The 24451-nt window shown below is 40.8% G+C and overlaps 1 protein-coding gene across 7 annotated transcripts in view; it reads right to left on the bottom strand.

The window, feature by feature from the left end:
- DNM3 (dynamin 3) overlaps window positions 1-24451 on the bottom strand; it is a 557387-nt gene that overhangs the window by 22593 nt on the left and 510343 nt on the right. For all 7 annotated transcript variants that reach the window (XM_043568980.1, XM_043568982.1, XM_043568983.1 and 4 more), the window contains 3 exons: window positions 17432-17596; window positions 8829-9055; window positions 7916-8158 (listed from right to left, as the gene is read on the bottom strand). In XM_043568980.1, coding sequence (XP_043424915.1) covers window positions 7916-8158; window positions 8829-9055; window positions 17432-17596 — 635 coding nt within the window. The remainder of the gene's footprint in view (window positions 1-7915; window positions 8159-8828; window positions 9056-17431; window positions 17597-24451) is intronic.

Below are 24451 nucleotides of genomic sequence, written 5' to 3'. Positions count from 1 at the left end.
GCACGGGGGCGGGGGGCGAAGGAGAGAGAAAGAAAGAGAGAGAGAGAGGGAGGGAATCCCAAGCAGGCTCTGCACTGTTAGTGCAGAGCTCAGTGCGGGGCTCCAACTCACGAACTGTGAGATCACGACCTCAGCTGAAATCAAGAGTCGGATGCTTAGCCAAATGAGCCACCCAGGCGCCCCGGGAATGGAGCTTATTTCTAAATTTTATATTAACTTGCACATTTACTGGGTTCCCAGTATTTACACTGTTTCCTAATTTTTGGTGTGAAACTAATTCCAATGGGGGAAAACATTGACTTGATGAAGGTTTGGAACTCTCCTTATGTCTGAGCAATTGAAGTAAGTCAAGAAGGCCCAGCCTTGACATTGACCATGAGTGATTGAGAATTTTGCCATTTGCCATTTTGATTAACCATTTTTTTTTTCTGATCCTTGGATGGAATGTGTTCTCTCTACAGTTCATGTGAGCTGATCATTTTGGCTGGAACACTAGGAACACATTTCCTAGTGTTTATGGGAATCATTAAAAAAATAATTCCAGAAATTAGGGTACCCGCTATTTGTGGGTTTGCTTATCACGTGGCTCTGATGCCTAAAAAGCAGCCAGAAGGAAAAGAAAGTACCATACCATGATGAGGCTGCCTAAATACCTTGTGGCTTTAGACTTTGCCCTAGGTAGGAATTCTTCTATTTTTTTTTAAAAAATTTTTTTTTTCAACTTTTATTTATTTTTGGGACCGAGAGAGACAGAGCATGAATGGGGGAGGGGCAGAGAGAGAGGGAGACACAGAATCGGAAACAGGCTCCAGGCTCTGAGCCATCGGCCCAGAGCCCGACGCGGGGCTCGAACTCACGGACCGCGAGATCATGACCTGGCTGAAGTCGGACGCTTAACCGACTGCGCCACCCAGGCGCCCCGGAATTCTTCTATTTTTGATCAGAGTTGCCAAGTGATCTCAGCTTCATCCACGTACAGGTAATAGGGCATTAATACACATACAGATTCTCTCAAGCCAATGCCCTCCCAACACTGTCCCCCTCCCCCCACACTTAAAAATACTGGCCAGACCAAAAGTGTAATATTCTTTTGGCAACAGCATTTAGTAAGCCAGATGGATTTCATTTGGCAACTAAAGGGTGTAAATACGTGTTTAGCTTCAGAGGTTCCCCCAGACAATGGTTACAGTATGTTGGCTCTGGTGAGCTAAAGGATTTCAGTGTTGGGCATTTAAAAATTCTGTGTTTAAGCAGCAATAAAGTTATGTCAGGCAGACAAAAGCCATCAAACCCTCAGCTAAGTCCTCAGCTCCCTTTCTCATACTGCTGGAGGTAAGCATTTAAGGCACATTCTGAGTGAAAGATGCAGTGTTTACAATTTCATGTTTAATTTCCTGGCTGTTTATCAGCTAAAGCAACTCTTGTAAGCTAAATTTCGCTTCTAGTCTTTCACAGTAGCTGATAAGTCAGAGGGGAGGAAGAAGCACCCGGCAGCTCAGAGCCATGAATTGTGGCTCTCTCACCTCTAAATTTTATCCGAGCAGCACACTCCGAGAATGAGCTGTTCGTGCTATGGATCTCTGAAGTCACTGAAAAACATGCCATCTAACCAGAACTGTCTGCATGTGAAGGATTTCCCTGGAAAATCACTCTTCTCTCACAGCGACGGAGACAAAAGAGGGCACGATGAAAGAGCAGTACTAGCTTGTGTGTGCCTGGCTGCTTACACCGGGTGCAGTTCGCTTTTCTTTCTCTTCTGCTCTGTTCTTTTCTTTTTTGAGCTGACATCAACTTGTATAGAGGAACATTCAGCAGATTCCAAACGGTGACAGTTTGCTGCCGACTGGCCACAGGAAGAATAATCATCATTTACTGTGCAGTTTTCACTGGTCAGTGGCTCTTGTGCCAGACTCCCGCCTTGGCTGTCTTCCTCTATCAATCAGGTGAAGCCCAGGGCAGGGCTGGGTATCTTGAAACTCAGAAGGGCTTTCCCTGCAATGGCTGAAGCTTAGCAATTTAGAACCCCAGAGAGAACAATGACAGAGCTATTTGCTATTATTTGTCATGGGATGTGGAAACAGTTGTATTCCGTTAACTTAATGCCAGTTACCACTGGGCTAACAGCGGCATATTGTTATATTTACCACTGCCTGCAGCCTGTCTGCATTTATGTTGCTTGTACTTAGTTTGATATAGATCCTTCCTTCTTTTCTTTTTTCTTCTATCCTCCTGCCGCATCGGATGTTTGGAAAAGTAAGATAGGGGACACATCGAAAACAGAAAGGCAATCTGAAGTCCGCCTCGACACCTCTGCAAAACTCCCAGATTCTGACCTTCAGAACCCTTGCAGTTCTGTTCCCGGGCCTCACCTACACACGCTGCCCGTCATTCGCACTGTGGCAGGATGGAGATGTTTGTGTAAAGGAGACTCAAGTTTGCTAGACCCAAGAAGGAAACCACCAGACTAATTTTACCTTCACTTAAACCAGATTGAAACCAAGACTGAAGAATGAAAAACTTTGCCATTAACCATCGATTCACCTCAGTGCAATATTATGTTACGACCAGAATCGTTGTGGAATTTGAATGATTTTGATGGGATAGTTAATTGAGGGGCTTACATTAAATTGAATATTTTATTTAGTGAACAGTTTATGGCCGCATTTCTGTTTTCATTAAAATATATGAAGCATCATGACAACTCATGTTAAACCTGCAACAAATTATTAATTACATTTGGGATTTCAGTAACAAATTTTGTGACACAGCAGCCTCATGAAATGCATTAAGTATTAAGAATCAGAAAGAATACCTCAAAGTTGTTTCTATTCTTGGCATTTATACTTAAAAAAATTTTTTTTGCTTAACTTTTAAATCCAGTCGCTAAAAATAAAAACTGTTCCCTGAAAAATCAGACTACCTAATCATAAATTTATTTATTTGTTCTTTAAAGGGGAAGAACAGTAAGGAAAAAAAAGAAACCTCATGGCTGAAATCAGAAATCACAAGGCGAATTCATCATTTGTCCAAATGACACTCAGCTGCTAAGAGAAGTCATACTTTTAGAGGGCTCTTGAAGAGGGAGTAAATCAGGATGTTTCCAGGACATGATTGCGGGAGAGTCGGACACAGGCTAGTCCCCAAAGTCGCTTAATTGTCCATGTACCCTGAGCCCATGACTTCAATTCTCAGCAGCTTCATCCTTCATGGCACCAAACCTTCATGTTAGGGATGCAAAGACACACTTATAAGAATCGTGGGTTTGTCCTTACTCAAAATTTGGGGGACTGGCTGAAAAACAAAACAAAACAAAACAAGGAGACCTTATCCCTAAGTGAAAGGGGTTCTGTGTCAACTGTCAATTAAATCAACATATAAAATATGTAAAAGAGATATAGCACAGCAGGGTATCAACGTCAAATGTCTGAAACAAGATTAAATTGTAAAGAGAACCAAATGGCTTTTACTTCCTTAAAGAAAAGACCACGAGTGCAACAATTATCTCCTTGTGTAGAAGGATTTATGTATCTTTTGCCATGGTTGGTTTAGCAGTAAATTATGGAGAATGGGGGACCAGAAGGTGCCATGGCACAAGGGTGCCATGTCAAGTCGGGGGAAAGGAATAAGTCACGGAATGGGTCCGAGCGGGAAACCCTGTGGCAGTGCTGATGCCCCTCGGGGGCTGCGCACGCAGAGCAGGGTGCCAGCTTCGCGATGGCACTCATCAGAGAGTCCTCTGATGGAGCGTTTCTTGGTTTCCATCTTGCGTTTCTGTCATGTGGAGGAGTTGGGGTAAAAGCCAAATCCTTTCCTATGATTCAGTTTTGCCATTTTTAAAAGACACCATCAGACTTGGTGACAAGGGTAGTTAAAAGAACATACTTCAGTTTTGCAATATATATTTTTTAAAGAGAGGATTGAGTGACGAGGCAAATGAAGTTTGCTTTTCCTTGGATAGAGACCCTTCCTCCCACCCTTATCCCCTTTTGACTGTTGCAAAATAGCTTAGTCCAAGGAGAGGGGAGAAGACAAATGAGTAAAATAATGCCAGAATCAGCTGTTGCCAGGAAAAACACGCTCTGCTTCAGTTAATTTGTTCTGTTAATGTCAAAGGCTGTGATTCCCAATTAACTAATTTTAAGAAGCTGTGACTGAAAATAGCTACATCAGCCCCAACGTTAGTATTTGATGAAGATTGGGATCTTCAAGTAAGAGAATAGGGCCCCTAAAGAGGTGGTGATGTCTGCTTAAGATCATCTTGCTAAACAAGAACACAACTGGCTGGGATTTTCAAACTGGGCTTTAGCCCCTTCAGAGGAGTTGAGTGGGGCGAGAGGGGAGGGGCACGTCAGATATTCTGGCGGTAGAAAATGTTCCACAAATCAGATTTGTGTACACTGAAGTTACTAATGACAGAAGCATCCCTACTGGTGAGTCTCTTTGGGACAGAGATGCCCCCCAGCTCAGGTGGAAGTAATTAAAACAGGCATGTAGCTCGCAGTATTTCCAGCTTCCTCACCGAAAGCCTCCACGCACATAAACCAGAACAGCTTGAGCAGCTGAGAAAAGTGGGGCCAAAAATGACTCCACCCGCCTCTCTCCTTCCTCTTCCTTTACATTGGAATGGAAATATATAATAATTAAAAAAAAAAGCAGAACGCTCATGGTTTCTGTCCAACTGCAAGTGCTTTCATTACCTTTGAATAGGGTTAAAAGTATATATGCTCTTAAAAGTCAAAATCATAACTTGCTAATGAAGTTGCAAATTATCCAGAAGAAAGCTACGTGCAGGCACATGCCGAATGGCGGAATATTTTGCCTCTAAAAGTTCAGTTACTGCCTCTGTAATATTAATGCCCAACAGGGAGCCGGCGGGACATGGTTTGTACTGTCTTGTCACGTTACGAGTTTCTGGTTTCAGATAAAGGACGAGAAAGGGCCCTTAAGAAAGTAAAGAGCTAGGGAAAAAAAATCAAACTTCCTTCTCGGAAAGCTAAGGGTTGTTTTCCTGGAGATGATGGATAATGGCATTTCATTTTTTTTTTAAGTTTTTAATAGAGAAAATGGAGGCAACTCATAGAGGGAAATCAGAATATATAAATAAACAGAACAAGGTGAAGTTTCAACAAGAGCTTCCTCAACTTTTTTCTTTCTTTTTCCATCTTTGTCGTCTCTTTTTCTCTTTCTTTCCTTTTTTTTTTTTTTTGAAATCTTAAACCCCATTTCTGGCTTGCATTTGGTAGGATTCCTGCTCTGGCTTTTATTAAAAACAGACTTTATGTGGTCAGAATTCTTCATCTAAAGCTAAACTTTAATAGGCATAAGGATCCTGACAGAGTCTTTCTTGCTCCCTCTCAGGTGACCCCCCCCCACCCCCCCAGAGGGGTTTCCCTCCCGTTGTGCTGAACTGGCGCTGAAACTTGAAGGCTCAGCACAAAAACCAACTTTCCTCTTTTACTCTGAACTCTCATTTCTGTTTTACATTTGAGACTCTTTTCAAGGCCAGGGCAAGTTAGATCTGGCTCCAAGCTGAGAATATTCTAGCAATTTTGAATAACATAACTGCTGTCCTATAAATTCCCCAACACAGATGCATTAAAGCTGGTGATTCCCCTTCTCTAGCGCAAGCTACCAATTCCTGCCTGCTACCTTGTGCGCAGGAGCTTGGGAACACCAAGGGCGACTCCATCCCACTTAACAAACCGATTCAGCATTCAACAGAATCTCTGAAGGGTATTGGCAAGCCAGCTTATCTGAAACAAAGAGGTAAAAAAGCCAAGCAAGCAAACAAAGACATGCACGTTCGTTCCTGAGGAAAGGCACCGCCAGGTTGCTCTGGTTCCTTCTTATAGCAAAACAGACAAAATAGCCGACTCTTTATGGGACTCCTGTCTTCCCGCTCTCAACGCCCTTGCCCAGTGGCGTCCATACCTTCCTGGCACAATGGCAGACACTTTCCCAGTCCATCTGAAGTTTCCTAAAACAGTAATTTAATCTGACTTGCAGTGAGACTCAACAATGATCTTTTTAATTTATTTTTTACATGGAAGGGAAAAATCTCTGAAATACCGTAGTGTAGTGGTTCTCAAGGGGAGGGGGATTTTACACCCCACTCCCCACTTCCCCAAACACGCTGGCAATGTTGCCATTTTTATAGTTGCAACTGGGGGGGAGGGGAGGAGTACGACTGACATCCACTGGGTAGAGGCTCCGATACTGCAAAACATACTGAAGTGCGTGGGACAGCCCCCCACAAGGAAAATGCCAGCAGTGCCGAGGTTGAGAAACCCTGGTATTGTGGTCAGGAGACTGGGCTCTGGAGTCAGACTGCTTGGGATTAAAGCCCAGCTCCATTCGGGTCTGGTTGAGCAGCCTTGGGCAAGTTGTTTAGAACTCTGTGCCTCATCTGTAAAGTGGATAATAACCTATCCTTTTGGGTTGCTGTGCGCACTAAACAAAAATGTACCTGCAAAGCACTTAGGACAGTGCCTAGCATACAGTGAGAGCACAATAAATATTAGCTATCACTTTTACTATTATTACTAGAAATTTAGCTGTGTTCCAAATGAGTTATAAACTGAACCTATTTTTAAGAAAAAAAATAGGTTTGAGAGTACATATATCCTTTCTGATTGGGACCAAAGTGATGATAACCCTAACAACCACAGTGCCTTGCAGTTTATCAGGCTCTTTCAAACACCTCATTTCATATGACGTGGGCAACGACCTTGGTGAAATCGTTCCTCTTTCATGGATGGGGAACCCCTAGCTCAGAGTTTAATGAGTTGTGCGAGGTCTGTGACAAACAAGGTTTTCTGATTTCACATCCTCTGCCATTCCTGGTACACCACCCTTTGTTTACATGTTTAAGGTGCCCCTTCTCTTCATTTCACCCAAAAGTATGAAGATCAGAATAAATGTAAGGCCCGCAATCAGAGGGTGAGGTGACTCAGGCTTCGTGGGTCGGAGGAAGTCACTTCTGTTTTATGGTACATGCATAGTAAGGTTTTCCTTCATTAAGCATATAAATATTTTAATCCTCTGAATTGAATTAAAAAAAATTAAATTTCTGTATGGGCTAATGTTCTTTCCTTTGAAAATTTCTGATGTTGAGGACAAAACCTCCTAATTCCTTCTATTTTTAAAATCTCTAATTATACACATTGTACATATTTGACTGTAAACGCACAAAAGTGAGAATATAGCTTCAACTGTATACGTTTCAAGTTTCGTTTACTTATTCAGTATTTTGTTTCACAAGCCTGAAAAATCTGCTTACACATGCCAAGGTGTATTATTCAAATGTACAAAGTTCCATCTCATGTATGGTTAGTGACTGCACACAGCAATCATCATGTGTGCGTTAAAATTTCTATGCGTAGTTTAAAAAAAAAAGTTGCAAACTAATCAGCCCAGTTTTTACTCAGGCTACATTAAAGTTAATAATATTGGGCTTAAGGGTTATAGTTCAGAGGGCAGATGGATAATATTCCTTGAAGTTAGTGGTTTTCTAGAACTCCTTTGGTAATAGAGAAGGCAAGGCCTTAGCTCCTGATACTCTCGGGACCTATGGCGCACACAGCTTGCAATAACCCCGCCACAGCTCTTTCTTGCCTTTCAAAGTGCTCTCTCAGATTCTACGAACAGCTGCCCAAATGTCATTCATTTGGACCCAGTTTTCTGTAGTCTCATTAAGTGTGTGCCAGTTGGTAAAGGAGAGGTTTGGACCACATATTGGTTTTTAAATGGTGTCACAGGCTCCACCATTTGCCCATGATACCCTTCCCGGGTGAAAATCGCAAATGTGTAGGATAATATCTTTGCAAATTTCTTTTCCAAATAAACTCTGTCTGCCATGCTATGAGAAGAGAACCGAAGAGCACACACTGGCTCGTGCTGCGCGCAGAGCACTCACCTGGGGACACTGGGCGGGGCCCTGGTGGGCCGGGAGGGCACTTGCGGGGGCGCTCCGGACCAGTCGCTGCTGCTGCTGCTGGGGAAGGGGGGCAGCGGGCCGGGCCGGAAGGGCACAGGGGGCGCCCCCGAATGGGGTCCGGGAGAGGGAATGGCCGGCGCGGGCCCTCTGCCGGATGCGGGCCGCGTGAGGGGACCGCTCAGGGTCAGCCGCCTCTGGGTGGTGGGGCTCGGAGGGGGTGACCTGGGGAGAGACAGAGCAGTTTCTGTCTGAATTCATCTTTAAGAGAGTATTTTATAGCTTCCTGGTTGCTTTGTAAAAATTACACTTTGACTGCTGGCTTGGTGGGAGGACTATGCCGCTCTTGAGCTTAGGGTCCTGGGTCGGATCCCCATGCTGGGTGTCGAGATTACTTTAAAAAAAAAACTTAAAAAAAGAAAAGGTATACAAGGAGTCAATGGTGGAGAGGAGGTTCCCTCCTCCCAACCGTGCACTCTGTGGAGACAACCAGTAGCTGTTTCTTGTGTATCCTTTTCAAATACCTTCTATAATACAACACAATAAAATACAGTGCCATATAATGCAATGTTCTCTCTCTCTCTAAATTCCTTTTTTGTACATATTAGAACACAACATTCTACAACTTACTTTTTTTTTTTAAAGCTTCACGTTAATTTGACTATCTTTTCATTTCAGTGTAGAACTTATTCTTTTTAATGACCACATAACATTCCACTGTAGGGATGTTTTGTGCTTGTTTTTGAAGGGGGTTGGGAAAATCTGACCTCCTCTTTCACTCCTGGACTTACATTATCCTTTTTCTTCAGGTTCATATTGGTTTAGGGAAGCACACTCAGAAAATGATACCGGATGAGCTTGGCAGGCCTCTGGTGACATGGGGTCATTTTCCTACCTGCGGGAGTGCTGTATCCAGGAGTCATCCACAGGAGGCGGTGCAGGGGTGAAAGTGGTGGCGGTGTTGATGTCACCAATGATCACGAGGGCCTCTTTAAGGGCTTGGTACATTCGAAGCATCTCATCCCGGCGCTGCGCCTGTTCAGCAGATTCTTCCATCAGAGTGTTCTGGTCCTCCGAAGAATATAACTGTGCTAGGAGCTCCGAATTGATGAAATCTTTAACCTGTCAGGTCACCACAGAAAAATAAAAATGGGAACACACGTGCGGTCAGATGGCACAAACTGGCTCAGAGGCTGTGGACAAAGTCTACAACAGCCCACTCTGGGAAAAGGTGCATGATGCGTGAGGTATGCAAGATGTACAGTGTGTATGCATCTATTTACTCCTAGTTTCCTCCTGCCCTCCTAGTTCTCAGCACCAGTGCAGGAACAGTTTTTCCCTCTGTCTCATGGCTGTGGACTAAAGGAAAACCTACATTAGTTGAAAAGAGGGCTAAACCCTGCCATCGCCAGAGCAGGGCCTGTTGGCTACGTAAGCATTTCCACTATGTTGTCTGAGGCTGCTTGGCTTAGAGACGAGGCAGGTACCAGGAGGGAAGAAGCAGTGTTTTCAGCAGAAAACACTGATGTAAGAAACCTATATAATAACACAAGCCATCCACTCCTTGGTATTCCTAGCTCTTACCAAAATCACTGAAACACTAGCAAGATCCCAGGATGCAATGTCATCTCAAAAGTGGAATTAGTACCAATAAGTGAATTTTTATTAAACACAGAACCTTATATAATTATGCAAGTTGATTTACCAAAAAAAAGTGAGAGTCTCTGCTTTCTAGAAGTTTCCAATAGAAGCTACTTAACAGTAATGAGAACTGGCATGAGTTTCCATAGTTAGCAGATACATGAAAAAAGACTTAAGTACCAACAATACGTATGAGTCTTAGGGGAGTGGCATTTTGTAGCAGAACGAGAATGGAGAGGATGCATATACTGCACAACACTGAGGGAGAGAGCACTGGCCGCCATATTTCTTCAAGTCTAAGATACCAGTAATTTGAAGACACCATAATTTTCTGGGCCACAAAGAGAACACACCATCAAGTAAACTATGACAGAATGCCAAGATGCCATTGAGTGTGACATGCATCTTCGGCGTCAGAAATATTAAATGTGAAGTGAATGTGAGGACCAGTGGAATATGGTGTATCCCAAGTGCCTTCAGAAGTCTTCTGATTTAATTCTCACCACACACTTAGGAAATGTATTATGATCCCAATTTTTTTAATGTTTATTTATTTCTGAGACAGAGAGAGACAGAGAGAGAGCGAGCGCACGAGCAGGGAGGGCAGAGAGAGGGAGAGAGAGAATCCCAAGCAGGCTCACGCCTGTCAGCACAGAGCCTGATATGGGGCTCGAACTCACCAACTGTGAGATCATGACCTGAGCTGAAATCAAGAGCTGGACGCTCAACTGACTGAGCCACCCAGGGGCCCCTATGATCCCAATTTCACAGATAAAGCAATTGAAGTTCAGAGTTTAAGTACGTTGCCCAAAATCACATAACATTAGGTTGAATCCCAAATCTTTTGACTCAAGGTCTGGTGCTCTTTCCATTACCCTCTTCCCCACTTTGAGTGCTTAGAAAAGACAATTTGGGGGGTGCCTGGGTGGCACAGTCGGTTGGGCGTCTGACATCAGCTCAGGTTGTGATTTCATGGTTCACGAGTTTGGGCCCCGAGTCGGCCTCTGTGCTGACAGCTCAGAGCCTGGAGCCTGCTTCGGATTCTGTGTCCCCCTCTCTCTGTGTCCTGCCCCCACTCACACTCTGTCTCTCTTTCCCAAAAATAAAGATTAAAAAAAATTAAAAAAAAAAGAAAAGACAATTTATGTTTAAGCATCATTATTTTAGAGTGGCAAGGAAGTATGCTAATTGACTTAAGCCTAGAAAAATAAACCAACCTGGATTTTTCAGTTTCTCTGTTAAATGAAACTAACCCTTATCTAGAGTCACTGGGTCTTTCTAAGAAAGAGCAAAGGCCAGTATATTTAATTGTTACAAATTCAGGCAGACAACGGAATAGCTGTCAGATGCTCGAAATTCCTGGGTTGTGGTTAAATACATAACCAAGAGATAAGAGTCTAAAACACATAGCTTTATTATTTTTTTAAAGGTATCAAACTATGTAAATAGTTTAGAAAATTCAGGTAAATCACAGCTTCACTGTGGTGAAATAAAAAGTATTCTTTGCACATATTTTGTAAACCAAGAGTGACTCAAATATGGAAGTAATCTAGTAGACAGGATGTATTTGGACAACTGTCTAGTAGGGTAGGTTTATGTGTGATAGTTGTGGAAGGTAAATGTGGCCAGGTCACCTAGGGCCAGATGTGAAAGCCTTGAATGCCAAGGAAAACTATTTGAACCTTATACACTTGGTAATGGGAAGCCACGGAAGACTTGTAAGCAAGTAAGTGAAATGATAAAAGAGAGATTAGGGAAATTAGTCTGTGATTGGAAAAGAATTTGTAAGGGTGGTAACAGCGATAAAGAAATCTGTTATAAGACTAATAGATCATTTATGAGATGGTGAGGGTTTAATCTAGCAAGATTGCAGTGGAATAGAAAAGATGGGCACAGCTAAATTACATTATAAAGGAGAAGCCAACTGGACTTGGTGCTGTTTTGATGTGACAGGGCAAGAACGAAAGGAACAAGGACACCTCAACCACTGAGGTTTGGGTGAGTCGAAGAGCAGAAAATCAAAAGTCAGGAAGGAAAGTTAGACTTTGAGGAAAGACAGTAAAGTTAGCTTCGGGAATATTTCATTCCCCCTTTTTTGGAGAATTATTCACTTTTCAGCACACTTGCAGGAGTCCCAAGGAGTACCCCAGGGGTCAGGGACATTCACACAAATCTTCCACGGCTGGGTGTGTGTGTGCACTCAGATACATGGCCCAGCTCAGAACTCAAAACCAGACAATTTTCCTGGCATTGAACAGCAGTCGGGTTCAGCTAGTCTGAAGATTTACCTCTAACTGGAGCATCACTTAGAATCTATTAAACGTAATTTAAAAGAAGGTCCTTCCAAGAATAGATTTAAAGCAGGTCTGAAGTAAGAAGCGGCTGTCAAACAAACCACGAAATAAAATAATAAGGGCTTGTTTTAGCATTCTGATAAAAGATCTGCCTTGAATCAACTCTTCCACATCAAATGTTACACACCAAAACTTGCCTACTATCCCAAAGATTTGGCAAAAGCTCTGAATTCATAGGAGTATGATTAGCATGGGAGAAAGCAGCGGTGCAGCACAGTGGTCAAGAGCTCAGGCTCTGGGAGCAAACAGCTCTGAATCCGAGTCCCAGCTCCCACGCTTCCCGTTCTTGGGCAAATAGCAACCTCTGTCAGTCTCAGGTTCCTGATCTGCAGAATGAGGGCAGCGGTTGTAGCTGCGTCAAGGGCTGTCCTGAGGATCATAAACTGCCTCGCACAATGCCTCGCATTTCGTTAGTGCTCAGCACACAAAAGCTATTCTTGCTAAAGCACATAGGCCAGACTGGCGTTAGGTAAGCAGACGCGCAAGAACAAAAGAGCAAGCTATCGCAATAGTGCAGGCATCAAGTGACATACGGAGTTCAATACAGAGCGTATGCAGGTTAACATTTTATTTTGCACTGAAACAAAACTTTAGCCTCTGCTCATGTGCTAGCTTAGTGCGGTGATGCTACAACTGGAACAAAGGTAGGGGGGTACTTCAGGGAATTTCCAGACACTTCAGGGACTTTCTGAGCAGTCCGTGTGTCCCTGGTACAAATATGTAAATCAAGGATTCTGCACGACAATTGAGGTCAAGTAGATCCCTTTGAGATGATGGCATTTGGAATGTACCTCACAGAAGGTGACATAGACGAATTATACTTGGATGTAAGACTTGAAATAATTTATGTTTTTAACTAATTATAACACCTTATAACCTATATATCTTGGCACGGTCCACAAAAAAAATCCTCATACACAAAACCTCACTGCAGTTCAGACTCCACATGCTAAACAGGCATGACTGTGCCATGTCGTTCTGCTCGGTGTAGAGGAATGTGAGGTCATTAAAAACCTTCCACATGTTTTCCCCTCTTTCTTACTTTAACCCTTCTCTATCAACCTGTGATAGGTTTGCATCTTAGACCTTTTTTTGTCTTCATAACTAAGACCATTTTAAGGCCTTCACAAATGAAAGGGACATTCCCAGAATTGTCACACAATTCTGTTAGTAAGAAGACCGTTTCCTTAAGGTCTCTCCGTCTCTAGACGGGAGGTGCAGTCTGTGACTGCTCGCAGTCACACGGGTAAGTATGTAAAAAACGTAACAGAAGTGTAAACGTGCTTACTTTGGGAAAAGGGCTTGGTGACAAGCTTGTGATTTTTTGAGCTCTCACAGTTCTTTCACGTCTGCTTTAGCTTCCTTTCCATTTCTCAGGGATTTAGTTCTGCTAGAGACCAATGACGTTTCCCTTCTTTAAAAAGCAACATCCTTTGACTCACAAACATAACGTCAAGCAGAAGAAGTTAGACACCAACAAGCACGCACTATATATGATTCCATAGTTCGAGAACAGGCAGCACCCAGCTATGCTGTAAAAAATCAGGAGAGTTACCCTTGGGGGGGATGTGATGGGGGTGGGGGGAAGGGGAAACACGAGGGGGGCTTCTGGACCCTGGTCCTGATCTGTTTCTTGAGCAGGATGCTGAGTTCTTGACCCGCAGAAACAAACTCAGTGTCCTGGTATTCAAGGTGTACTTTCACCTCAAATAATGAACATTTGAAATAACACTCTACTTCATACACACGAAAGTTACAGTGAGTTCTGAAACTAGGGCACATGTTACTAATTTTCCAGCAAAGTGCCAATGGCCAAGGAGAGTGGATGTGGATCTCCGGGGGTCCAGGAGCAGCACACACTCCAAGTGTGAAACGCCTCTAGGCTTCATATTTGGTTCTTAAAAAGTTTCATAAAAACTTTATGTTCTATTTTGTATTATCTGGGTTTGCTTGAATTTCAAGTTAAGATGTAAAACATTGCTTCTCATATGCAAACAACCCCTAATGAAATCTTTGAGTAAATGAACCTTCTGGGAAGATACACCAGGTATGTGCGGTGGGGATAGGAGTCCCCTAGTTTGAGAAGGTTGAGCTGTATTTAGTTTTCCTAACCTCGCCATATGCATTAACAGACGTTAAAAGGGACAGACCCTCAGACTGCAAATGGGAGGATCTGGATTTTCATCTTGACCCTGCCAGCCCCAGCTGTGTGACCCTGGGAAAGTCACTTAACCTCTCGGAGGCTCAGTTTCTTCATTTATAATCTGGGCAAAATAATGGGTACCCAGTGGGTGGCTGTCCTATGGGTCCCAACACAGAATTGTGGACCACTTTGCCAGTCACACTTTTACAATCAAGCTGGATCCCCTTTCTTGATTTTCTGATGGCGAATCTTCCGGTGGAGTGAGCTGCGGAGGAGAGGTCATCAAACTGTGCTTGCCATGGGGTGTTAATGTGTGTCCTGAACAAAAGTCTGCTGCTTCGACTGTAGCCTGACCAGAAGGACCGGCTGTCATAAACGTGCTATTTCTTTGTGCCGCTGTTACCTAGTATGCTTAAGCAATGAAACAGCTGCTGCCCTTCAATAGACAAAGGCTTACAGTATGTCTGAGGCAAGGCATTTATTGCTGGCTTTAAACTTCTTAAATAATTCCATATGGAGACTTGAGTGGCAGAACACTTAATGTAAACTTTCAAAGGAAACTGCCCACCAAATTCTGAACTTTATAAAAGTTGGCTGAAACATATTCTTTTTCAGAAGGCAGAGCAGCCATTCGCATTTCAAAGAGGAAAGGCCACAGCACCACCTTCCATGGTGACTGTCCACAGGCAGAGGACCCCGTTTCAGGCATTTATCGGTTCTGGAGAGTCTACCCAAAGCCATTTCCAGAAACAGCAGGGTTAAGTGAATGGAATTTAGAATGAGCAGTCAAGGTATTTGTTTTCTAGCTGTGATTCTATGATTAATTCTCTACCTTGAAGACCTCTGCACCTTAAAGTGAATAAAAAATCAACACATGTGCACGACACGGTGCTGGGCGTCCACCATGCTTCTCTTCCCTGTACTCAATAGAACACTTCCAGAAGGAACAAAAAGGGCTCAGACATTCTGCACAAAAAGATGCTATGAGAATATGGCACTTAAAAAGAGCCATTTTTTTTACATTTTTACATATATAATGATCAAATGTATAAAAAACTATATACTCTTATATACACAGTAAAAACACAGATAACATAATACTCAAGGAAAAGTGGTCATCTGAGATACGTAAAACTATTTTCTGACAGATACAAAAAGTTAAATTTCAAAGAAAGATAACCATAATTTCGTAAGAATCTGGCATTACACGATGTTTCCGTTTTCTCCACATTCCTATTAATCTCCATGTCAAGGTCTGACCGTGCCGATCAGGTCAGAATTGAAGTCTTCGTTCTCATCGCTCTGCAAGGTCTCTCTCAAGACAGTTCCAAGAGCTCTGCTTCCATGGATTATGCCCTGGAGGTGGGGGTTTAGCCATTTCATTAAAGCCAACAAGCACACCGGTGAGGGGTGAGGGCAATTACTCCCACATTTCTTTGTGTATGTGTGTGTGTGTTTCTTGAGAAGGTGAAAGTAGGATGGATTTGTGAGAGAGTCATTTTTTTCCCCCTCCTTTTAACTAATTAGTGTCAGGCTACTCCTTACAGCTCTAGACAGGAAGTGCTATTTCCTGTGCTGATGATTTAATATAGCGCAGAGCAACCTAGTGTTTGAACTGATGGCAGCACTAATGACTTACGATAAAATCGTGAAAAGATAAATGATACTTAATCAGGAAAATGTTTAAATAAGCAAGTGCCTGGATATACCACGGCAAAACAACCTGAACTCATTTAAGCAAAGTTAAGAGGGTAATCTTAAAAATACACAGACTATTTGTTTAGTACTTTATATTTTTCAAAATGGCATATAGTTGCATTTATTATGTTCTCTGACAATACAGTGAGGCAGCTCCTTGTTCTTACCGTAATTTTAGAAGTGACTGACTTCAGTTCAGAGGGCCCAAATAATTTGCTTCAGGTCACACAGTAGGCTGCTGACTAAGCTTAAGAATACAATTCATAGTTTGCAAATTTCCAATATATTGCTTACCTACTGCTGATACTTCCAAGTGTCCTACTAACCTTGGTTGAATATGCAAAAATGTGTCTGGGAATGGAGTTAGGTAAAAACCATGGGTGCTTAGGGTTTCTTCAAGAAGGGTTTCCTTCAAGGGGTTTCTACAAGGAAACCTTTATTCAAGGAATGAATAGACCATGAACAACAACAGAAGGTCATATTTACAAACACAATTTTGAAATAAATCCTGAAATATGGATAAAGGCTTTTTATAGTTCTTATATAGGCAGCCAGCCACACTGCTTTCTTACAAGTATATTTTTCATCGTATTTCCATATATATTATCTTCTGGAATAAATCCCTAAGCCGGGTACTTTTTCTATGATTAGTGTTTTACATATGGAGGACCTAGATGCAAAGAAGTTAACTGATTTGTCTTTAGGTCAACAGAGTTTGTAGCAGAGCCAGGCTTAGAATACAGGTTTCTCTTAAGTTCTAGCACGGGGTTCTTTTTAGTACCTTTGCTAGCTAATTTTTATTTGTTACAAGCAAATGCTCATAATATATCATTGATTTAAATAAAAAGGTGCCCCTAGAAGATTGCTAGAACTAAAAATGCTGGTATCTCCTTTTCAAGAGTCAGAAAAGCCTGTTATAAGGCACCCCATTACAGCCTATCTTATCTAAAAGATAATTTCTCAAATAACTTGGGATATAACTAGTACTTTAATAAACTAGCTACCCAGAGAACCAAACTAGACCATAATTTAAGTATCATATCCTGAATACTATAAAAATAACCATGAAAAAGGAGAGATTCTACATGATACAGATCGATTCAGGGCTAGTGTAGCAGGCACTTTAAGATCTGTGGCAATATCATCATTACTTTAGAAAAGTTGACTGACTTTTAATCCAAGGGGATAGGTCAAAAAGCCATTTCCCAGGTTAAAATAGCATTCCATAGCTTTTAGAAGGTGAAAAAATAACCATGTTAATATATTTTATGTCTATGTGTGTAGAAAAAAATAAATATCTTTTGCCTTTAATCTCAAAATCTAGGAGCCGGGGCATCTGGTTTTATTGTTGCCTTTGCAATTAACTTACGCCCCGACTATAGCTACAGTATTCTTGCTCTGCTTTATTGTGAGCAAATGCATACTTTTCAAGAGATAGGCAGTAGGAAATACCACAGCACTGTGGCTAGAAGTTTCATGTTTGCTTTCCTGAATCCTCTTTCTCTGGTTAGTCACTTAACCAATTGTAATAGAAAATGATGAACCTGGGTAATAGGTATTTCAACCATCCAGAAAATAGCATAAAGAAACTGATGAGACTATGAGCAGTTTCCATACTAAGATAGGTTAGAAGTTAAAATGAGACAGTTTATAGTCACTTACATTGTTGATCATAAGGTGCATTATTGTTTTTGGAATTAGATCTCGGATACATTTGTTGATGATAGACATGTAGGAGTCTACGAGGTTGCGAATGGTCTCCACTTGCCTCTCCAACTGTGGGTCCATGGAAAAGTTTTCTGCCTGGCCATTCTCATCATTTTCAGTCTAACAGAAAGGAAAGAAAACATGGATTGTTTCACATTCGTTCAGAAGAAAAAAATACCATACATTATCAGATGATCAACTTCTGATTACTGTATTTGGAGTTATATTACTAGATGGTAACATCTTTATCTTAAACATACCCATTAATTCCGAAAAAAGATCAGAACCAGGAAGTTATTATTCTACTTTCGGCGAGCCACAGCCTAGGAAAAGCAACTATTCTAGTTCTGAGTGAATACTGAGATGAATAACCAGATAAACAGTGCACCTAACAACATACCTCTAGAGAACAATCTAATCTTAAGCCATTTGCAAGCTGGCCAAAGAACTGAATCCAAGTGAATGATGCGGATGTAAACCTCTGGGAGCAGTCTCTTAGGGATTCAATAGATTAGAAATAACCTTGGTGTTGTTCTGGAACTCCTAGGTCTGTTCTGGGATGGATCAGCATTTGGATCGGCCCAGGTTTTAAAACTAAATCTCCTAAGCCTGGCCCGGGGCCAAAGTAAGAGATATAGAGAATAATTCATTTTTCCATGCACTTGCTGGAATTTGTTCTGTAAATTCTTGCTTCTGTCATCACTACTAAAGGCTGGCTCCATTGTGGAAAACTTACAATTTTAACTTCCAACTTGTTATTCTTTGAATAAAACAGAACACATCTATACACAAAGAATTTACTTGTGCAACATGAGAGAAGCATCTGTTTTCTATACTATGGGACTTGAGTTAATTTATTTTGGCTTATCCACCAGAGGCTGGGCTGAAATGGCATCTTCATCATTAAGGGCTGACCTATTGGCTTGGCATTGAAATCAATTTAGAACAAATGGTCTCCATTTCAAGTCAGGTTGGAGCATCTAAGCCCCAGAACATGATACAAATATTGTTAGTGGTCTGGGTACTTTCTAACATTTGGAAAGATTTAATTACAAATGCAAAAAAAAGGGGGGGGGATAATTTATTGCTTCCATTGTAGACACGAAGTACTTTTCTTTGGAAATGTACATACTTTGATCTGCCAGGTTTTCAATAATCCAATCAGTTCTAGGCAAAGCACTGTGCTAAATGGCTTAAATGGGTGTATAAATGACAAACTTTACTTTTGAATCAATAAGCATGTGTGAAAGGCATATTTGTACACCACAAAGTCAACAATAACAAAGATAGAAATTGGTTCTAATAATTTATATAGGCTTCTCTGGCTCAGAAATATCCAGTACTTTTAAAAATTATTAAAATAATGTACTCAGTCTAAAACACAACAGTCATTTTTCCAGTCCTGAGAGTATGACCCCATGCTTCCGGGTGATAGTTTAAGGACATTTCTGAGGCATCTGACTCTACTACAACAAGGTAGAGGAAGTTTCAAAATGGACAGTTGTTTTAAATGGTCTTTGATCAATGAAAGAAAGAACTAAATCAAGTCTTATGTAGTTATTTTTATTATTAATTTGCGATATATAAGTGCAATAGGATCTGGGATAAATAGGCAAAAAAAGGCCCTAAAGTGATAGAGGGCTGATAGAGGGAAGGTTAGCCATGGCAGTGAAAAAACAGTCATGTTCCCAAACTTCTTTCTAGGGTATAAAAACCGCTGCAAATGTGCTCCATGCTGAGCTCAAACTGTCAGAGTCAGTGGTAACTGCAATGTCATGTTAAGGATATTGTATGTGAAAGTGAAAACTGTAGGTTCAAATTCAAGCTCTGTTGTGTACAGGTTGTGTGGTGGTCACACTTCAGTTACTTGATGTAATTAAAACCTGGCTTCCTCCCTGTCTTTAAAATGGGGACCCACATCCCTGGAAAACTTGTGGAAGCTAAATGAGATAACACATATGAGATGACCTAGCCAAGGGCCTCAACGAATGTCAGCTTCTTTCTTTCTTTTCTCAATATTCATGGAATAGAGTTAGAGAGCTGCTGGACTCTCAACATACGTTATGAAAATTCAAGGTGAAAAATTTGAGCATAAAACATTTTCAATTCAAGCAATATAAAAATGGAAAATGTATTTTTTTTTTACACCTCCATGTGTTCTGCAAGCTAGTCCCATTTGCCTGGAACCCTCCCTCCCACCTGTGAAGAACTTTCATCTTTCAGAGCCTTGCTCCATCATCACCTCTTCCAGACAAGCTCCTGATGGCCCCCAGACCCCCAACACTCCCCTGCTCTGTGCTTCCTCTGTGTCTTGTATTCACTTTTACTATTTAATATCCAGCCTAGTTTTATGCTCCTCCCCCTACTGGGCTCTGGGGTCTTATTCATCTTTCTCTTCTCAGCACCTGGCACAGAGCCTGATGCATGGGAGGGGAGTTAACAACTGCAAAAGGGTTCACCGAAACCAAGGAGGCTGCTCTGGTGCATTTCAGGTTATCCAAGTGTGCCTGCCCATGTGTCAGAGGAATTGGAGACCAGAGAAACCCCAGAGTGATGAGCTGGGGTCCATTATGACTTGATAACAGTGAGAATGATAAAATGATTATGAAAAAAATATAACTATAATATAATATAATATATATGTTATATATATAATATATACTATAATTATATATTATATAAATATATAAATGAGATAAATATATATATACATACATATATATATATATATACACACACACACACACACACACACATATATATATATGAGAACAGATGACCAACAGCCTTGTGAGGAAAATACCTTTTATACAAAACAATACAAACCTCCATAATGGATAAAATACAATTCAGTTTGTCTCTCTGATCTGAAATATACTGGGATTTTGTTATGGTATTTAACAGTCAGAGGTGATCTGAAATATACTGGGATTTTGTTATGGTATTTAACAGTCAGAGGTGATGACATTCTAGCCTCAATATTCCACCTCTCCCAAGAACATTTATTGCACACTTGCTGTGTTCTAGGTACTATGCTAAGCACTTTATATAGAAGACCCACACTGCTACCTTAGGAGGGAGGGGCCATTGTTATTGTCAACCTATAGAAGAGCATGCTGAGTCTCTGAGAGCTGAAATTTGTTCAATAAATGTCAGAGGCATTCAATTTTAACAAATTTCTTTTTTTTTCCTTAAGTATAAAAAAAATCAAGAAGTATTATGAAACAGTGAAACATCCACAGTACATCAACTTAGTTTCATAGATAAAATTATAAATGTAAAAAAGAGTTTCTAGGAAAAAAGGTGTCAGTGAAGTAGTGATATTTATAAAAAACCAAATTATTGAAACAAAAGAGGAAAGTAGAATAAGTAGTATTTTTAGAACCTGCAGAAATATGAAACACTAAGAAAGTTACATCATCATCCATACTTTTATATAGAAACACTGAATTTTCCCATTTCACACTTTTTTTTTTAACATTTAGCTTTACTTTACTCTTTGCACATCAAAATATGCACAAGACGTTCACTTTCACTTTTTCAAACCAGATGCACTTAATAAGGGAAAGTGTCGGAGTGAATGGAGAACACTGAATGGTTTAATTCTCAACACGGAAAAAAAAAAGAGAGAGAGAGAAGTATTCCAGAAAACCCATAAAACAATTTGAAATTCTCTTTTGCTTTTGGAAAAACATGTGGTCACATGCAAACCTGAACTTCTCTGATAATACCACGGACATGATGGGAGTCACGAAATTCACAACGCAAATTGAATTTCTTTCCTGAGTTTAGAAAGAAAGAAGAAACACTTACCCTCTCTAATACGTCTAAGATAAATGGGGAAAATGTGCATACATGGCCTTTCTCTTCTAACTGAGTAATTTCAGACAGCAAATACTCCTTCTTCCCTGACCCAGTTCTAATCAAATTCTCTGTTGTGCTCTTTTCTGTATGTATACTGAGTATGACTATGGCTTTTTTCTTTGTTTAAATTATAGGATTGCAATAGGATTCTTTGCAGTCCAAGCACTGAAGTGACAGCTGTTTATCATTATCCTCATCAAGGGAATGTAAAATAAAAATAGTAATTTGTCTCTGATCTTTGAGGCAAAAAAGAATGGTCTGCAAACATTTAACCTTTTATGTGCAGGTTCATTGATGCTGTTTACAAAATGTGAATAATATTGTGAAAACCAGCTTTCTTCTGAAAAATACAATGGACAGGCCTTCCTATTGCAATTTTTTTTCCAAATAGCTTTTGTGAAATCTAATGCAACTTAAACAATGAAAAAATAGCAACTCAGCACTGTAAATTGTTTATAAACAATACTGTAATTTTCTTTCTTATGAAACTACTTGCACAGTATTCAAAAAACAGTCTGTTTTACAAAATTTTAATTTAAAAGCTTTTTCCTAAAGACTTCCTACTTTAACAGGTGAGAGGACTAGAAATAGTTGAATTGGAAATAATTCCCACCATACCTTAAAGCAGCCATTATAGAAGATCTGGGCTTTATGGGGATATTTATTTTGCATGTGTTTTGTTTTTGTCTCTTTCCTTTCCTTAAGTTTCTTACTGAATTATGTGATAGGTTTCTTGGAAGATCACTGAAACCATCCATATAAGATTATTTTCTTAAGGTGACTGCAACTCTTTAAAGTGGAATGACAGAAACGCACATTATCCTGGCAAAAATATGCACATGAACATACTGGCTAATTGCTCAATCTCTTCTCGCCAATGGAGAGCATTGTACAATGCTACAGATCTACACAAGTGATTTTTACAGATAAGCAATGCTTGCCCGTTTCTAAGCACCTTACTTTTGTTGTACAATTCTCTACTACCTTAAACAAACAGTAGAAAATATCGTTTAACTTTTTCGTAGTGAATCAGGTCATCATTATGAAAATAGGGTTACCATGGTAATGCAGCTTTGAATTTTCCAGCCTCACATTATGAAGAATGTCTCACTGAAAACCTTTCCCCACTTCCAGTCATGCACTTCTCATTTGCAGAGGCTAATTAGAGGCTAATTTGCAGAGCCAGGCAACCAAACTTGTAAAAAAAAAAAAAGTATCTATGGGAGAAGCATGCTCTGGAAAGCCTTTGAGAGTAGTACAGATTGCAGTTTGGTGCCTGGTGACAGGTATTTCATTAATTAGTTCAACAAATACTTGTTTAGTGTCTCAGGCGAACTGTGCGAGGTACAAAGGAAGTCTAAAAACACAGGGCTTGCCTGTGAGCTTATCCTCTGATGGGGAGGATCCAGTGTAAGATGCGTTGGTAAGTCAAAGTATGAGTTCAAGGGTGGTGGGCTTCATGGGGAGTCCTCAGGGATGGTCACAGTAGAGACGAACTGTAAATGTTGGGTGAGATTTCTGAGACTGAGGGGATATGCTCATTGTTCTATCCTTAGTACTTAGCACAGTGCCCTACTTATAGCAGGAGCTTTGTAAATATTGTGGAATTAATGAAGAAAAAACTAACCCAGGCCACCTCCTGAGGGATTAGGTTTCTGTTTTGAAAGAACCTAAGAGACTGAGCTCCAGGTCACTGAGGTGTTGCTGTATGGTGAATGTGAATAATTGCTTGGATTCCTAGAACTGAGTTCTCCATGTAGAGATTCTTGGTCTGGGCAGGATAAATGACTATCTGTATCCAGAATGATTTTAGTTGCTATAAAGATGTTGATGACTCTGTCGAAGGATGTCTACAGATCGGAGCTGTGATTGTAATCAAATGCTGGCATCTATTTACATCTGCACTCTGTAAGAAATATCCATAATACAGGACAAAACACTGAAGCTTGGGGTGCCTGGGTGGCTCAGTCGGTTAAGGGACAGACTTCGGCTCAGGTCATAATCTCACGGTGTGTGTTTGATCCCCACATGGGCTCTGTATGCTAATAGTGCAGAGCTTGCTTCGGATCCCGTCTCCCTCTTTTTCTGCCTCTCCCTACTCATGCTCTCTCTCTCTCTCAACAATAAATAAACGTTTTAAAACAAACAAAAAACCAACCCACCAAACAAAACAACAGTGAACCTCATCTGATCCAGTTAGTGGTGATCTACTAGCCAAAGCAGGCAGGACCCAACTTTGTCTGCTTAGGTTATTTTCATTTTTTTTCTTCCTTCCCTCTTCTCCTTTACCTGTTACTACCTTTTTATTCTCCCTACAGCTTTTACTCTCCTTTCATCTCTACATGACATCATAATAAATTGCAAAACTATGTAATACTGCGAAATTAAACAGCCATTAAGAAAAAAAAAACACACACACAGGATTTGAAAGATACTTACTTGATAACCAACAACAATAACCCTATCTTAATTCTGATGTTTCTAACTCTCACTTAGCCCAATAGCTGTGAATAGTATATTTCTGTGTGGTACCAGTGTATGTCCACATCTCCAATAAACAACTTGGATGATAACAGCAAAGAATAACTGGGATCTGGAGGAGTAAGAGGAAGTGCCTCTCGTATAACTGACAGGCACTGAATTTGCATTTAAGATGCACTGAAACAATAGCTTTTATCTGCAACTGTAATAACAAATGTGGATATGAAGATTCTTAGAGAAATCTGAAAACTTATGTACTCTGTCCTGATGTCCTCCTAGAAGTTATAGTAACTCCAATGTAGTTTGTAGTCTATCTAAAGGCCTGTACTGCCTGCTAGCAGATAAGTTCACGAATATTAAATATTCATATATTTTAAACACATTATTGAATATTGCTATTTAAACAATCTTAACTGAGAATTTTTTCTAGATTTATGAATATTTATTTTTGAAAAATTTCCATCTTGGGGCGCCTGGGTGGCTCAGTCGGTTAAGCGTGCGACTTCGGCTCAGGTTATGATCTCATGGCTCATGAGTTTAAGCCCTGAGTCGCGCTTTGTGCTGACAGCTCAGAACCTGGAGCCTGCTTCAGATTCCGTGTCTCCCTCTCTCTGCCCCTCCCGTTTGTGC

The sequence above is a fragment of the Prionailurus bengalensis genome, chromosome E4, assembly GCF_016509475.1.
Source record: "Prionailurus bengalensis isolate Pbe53 chromosome E4, Fcat_Pben_1.1_paternal_pri, whole genome shotgun sequence".
Taxonomy (NCBI): Eukaryota; Metazoa; Chordata; class Mammalia; order Carnivora; family Felidae; genus Prionailurus; species Prionailurus bengalensis.
This window is presented reverse-complemented; position numbering and strand designations above follow the sequence as displayed.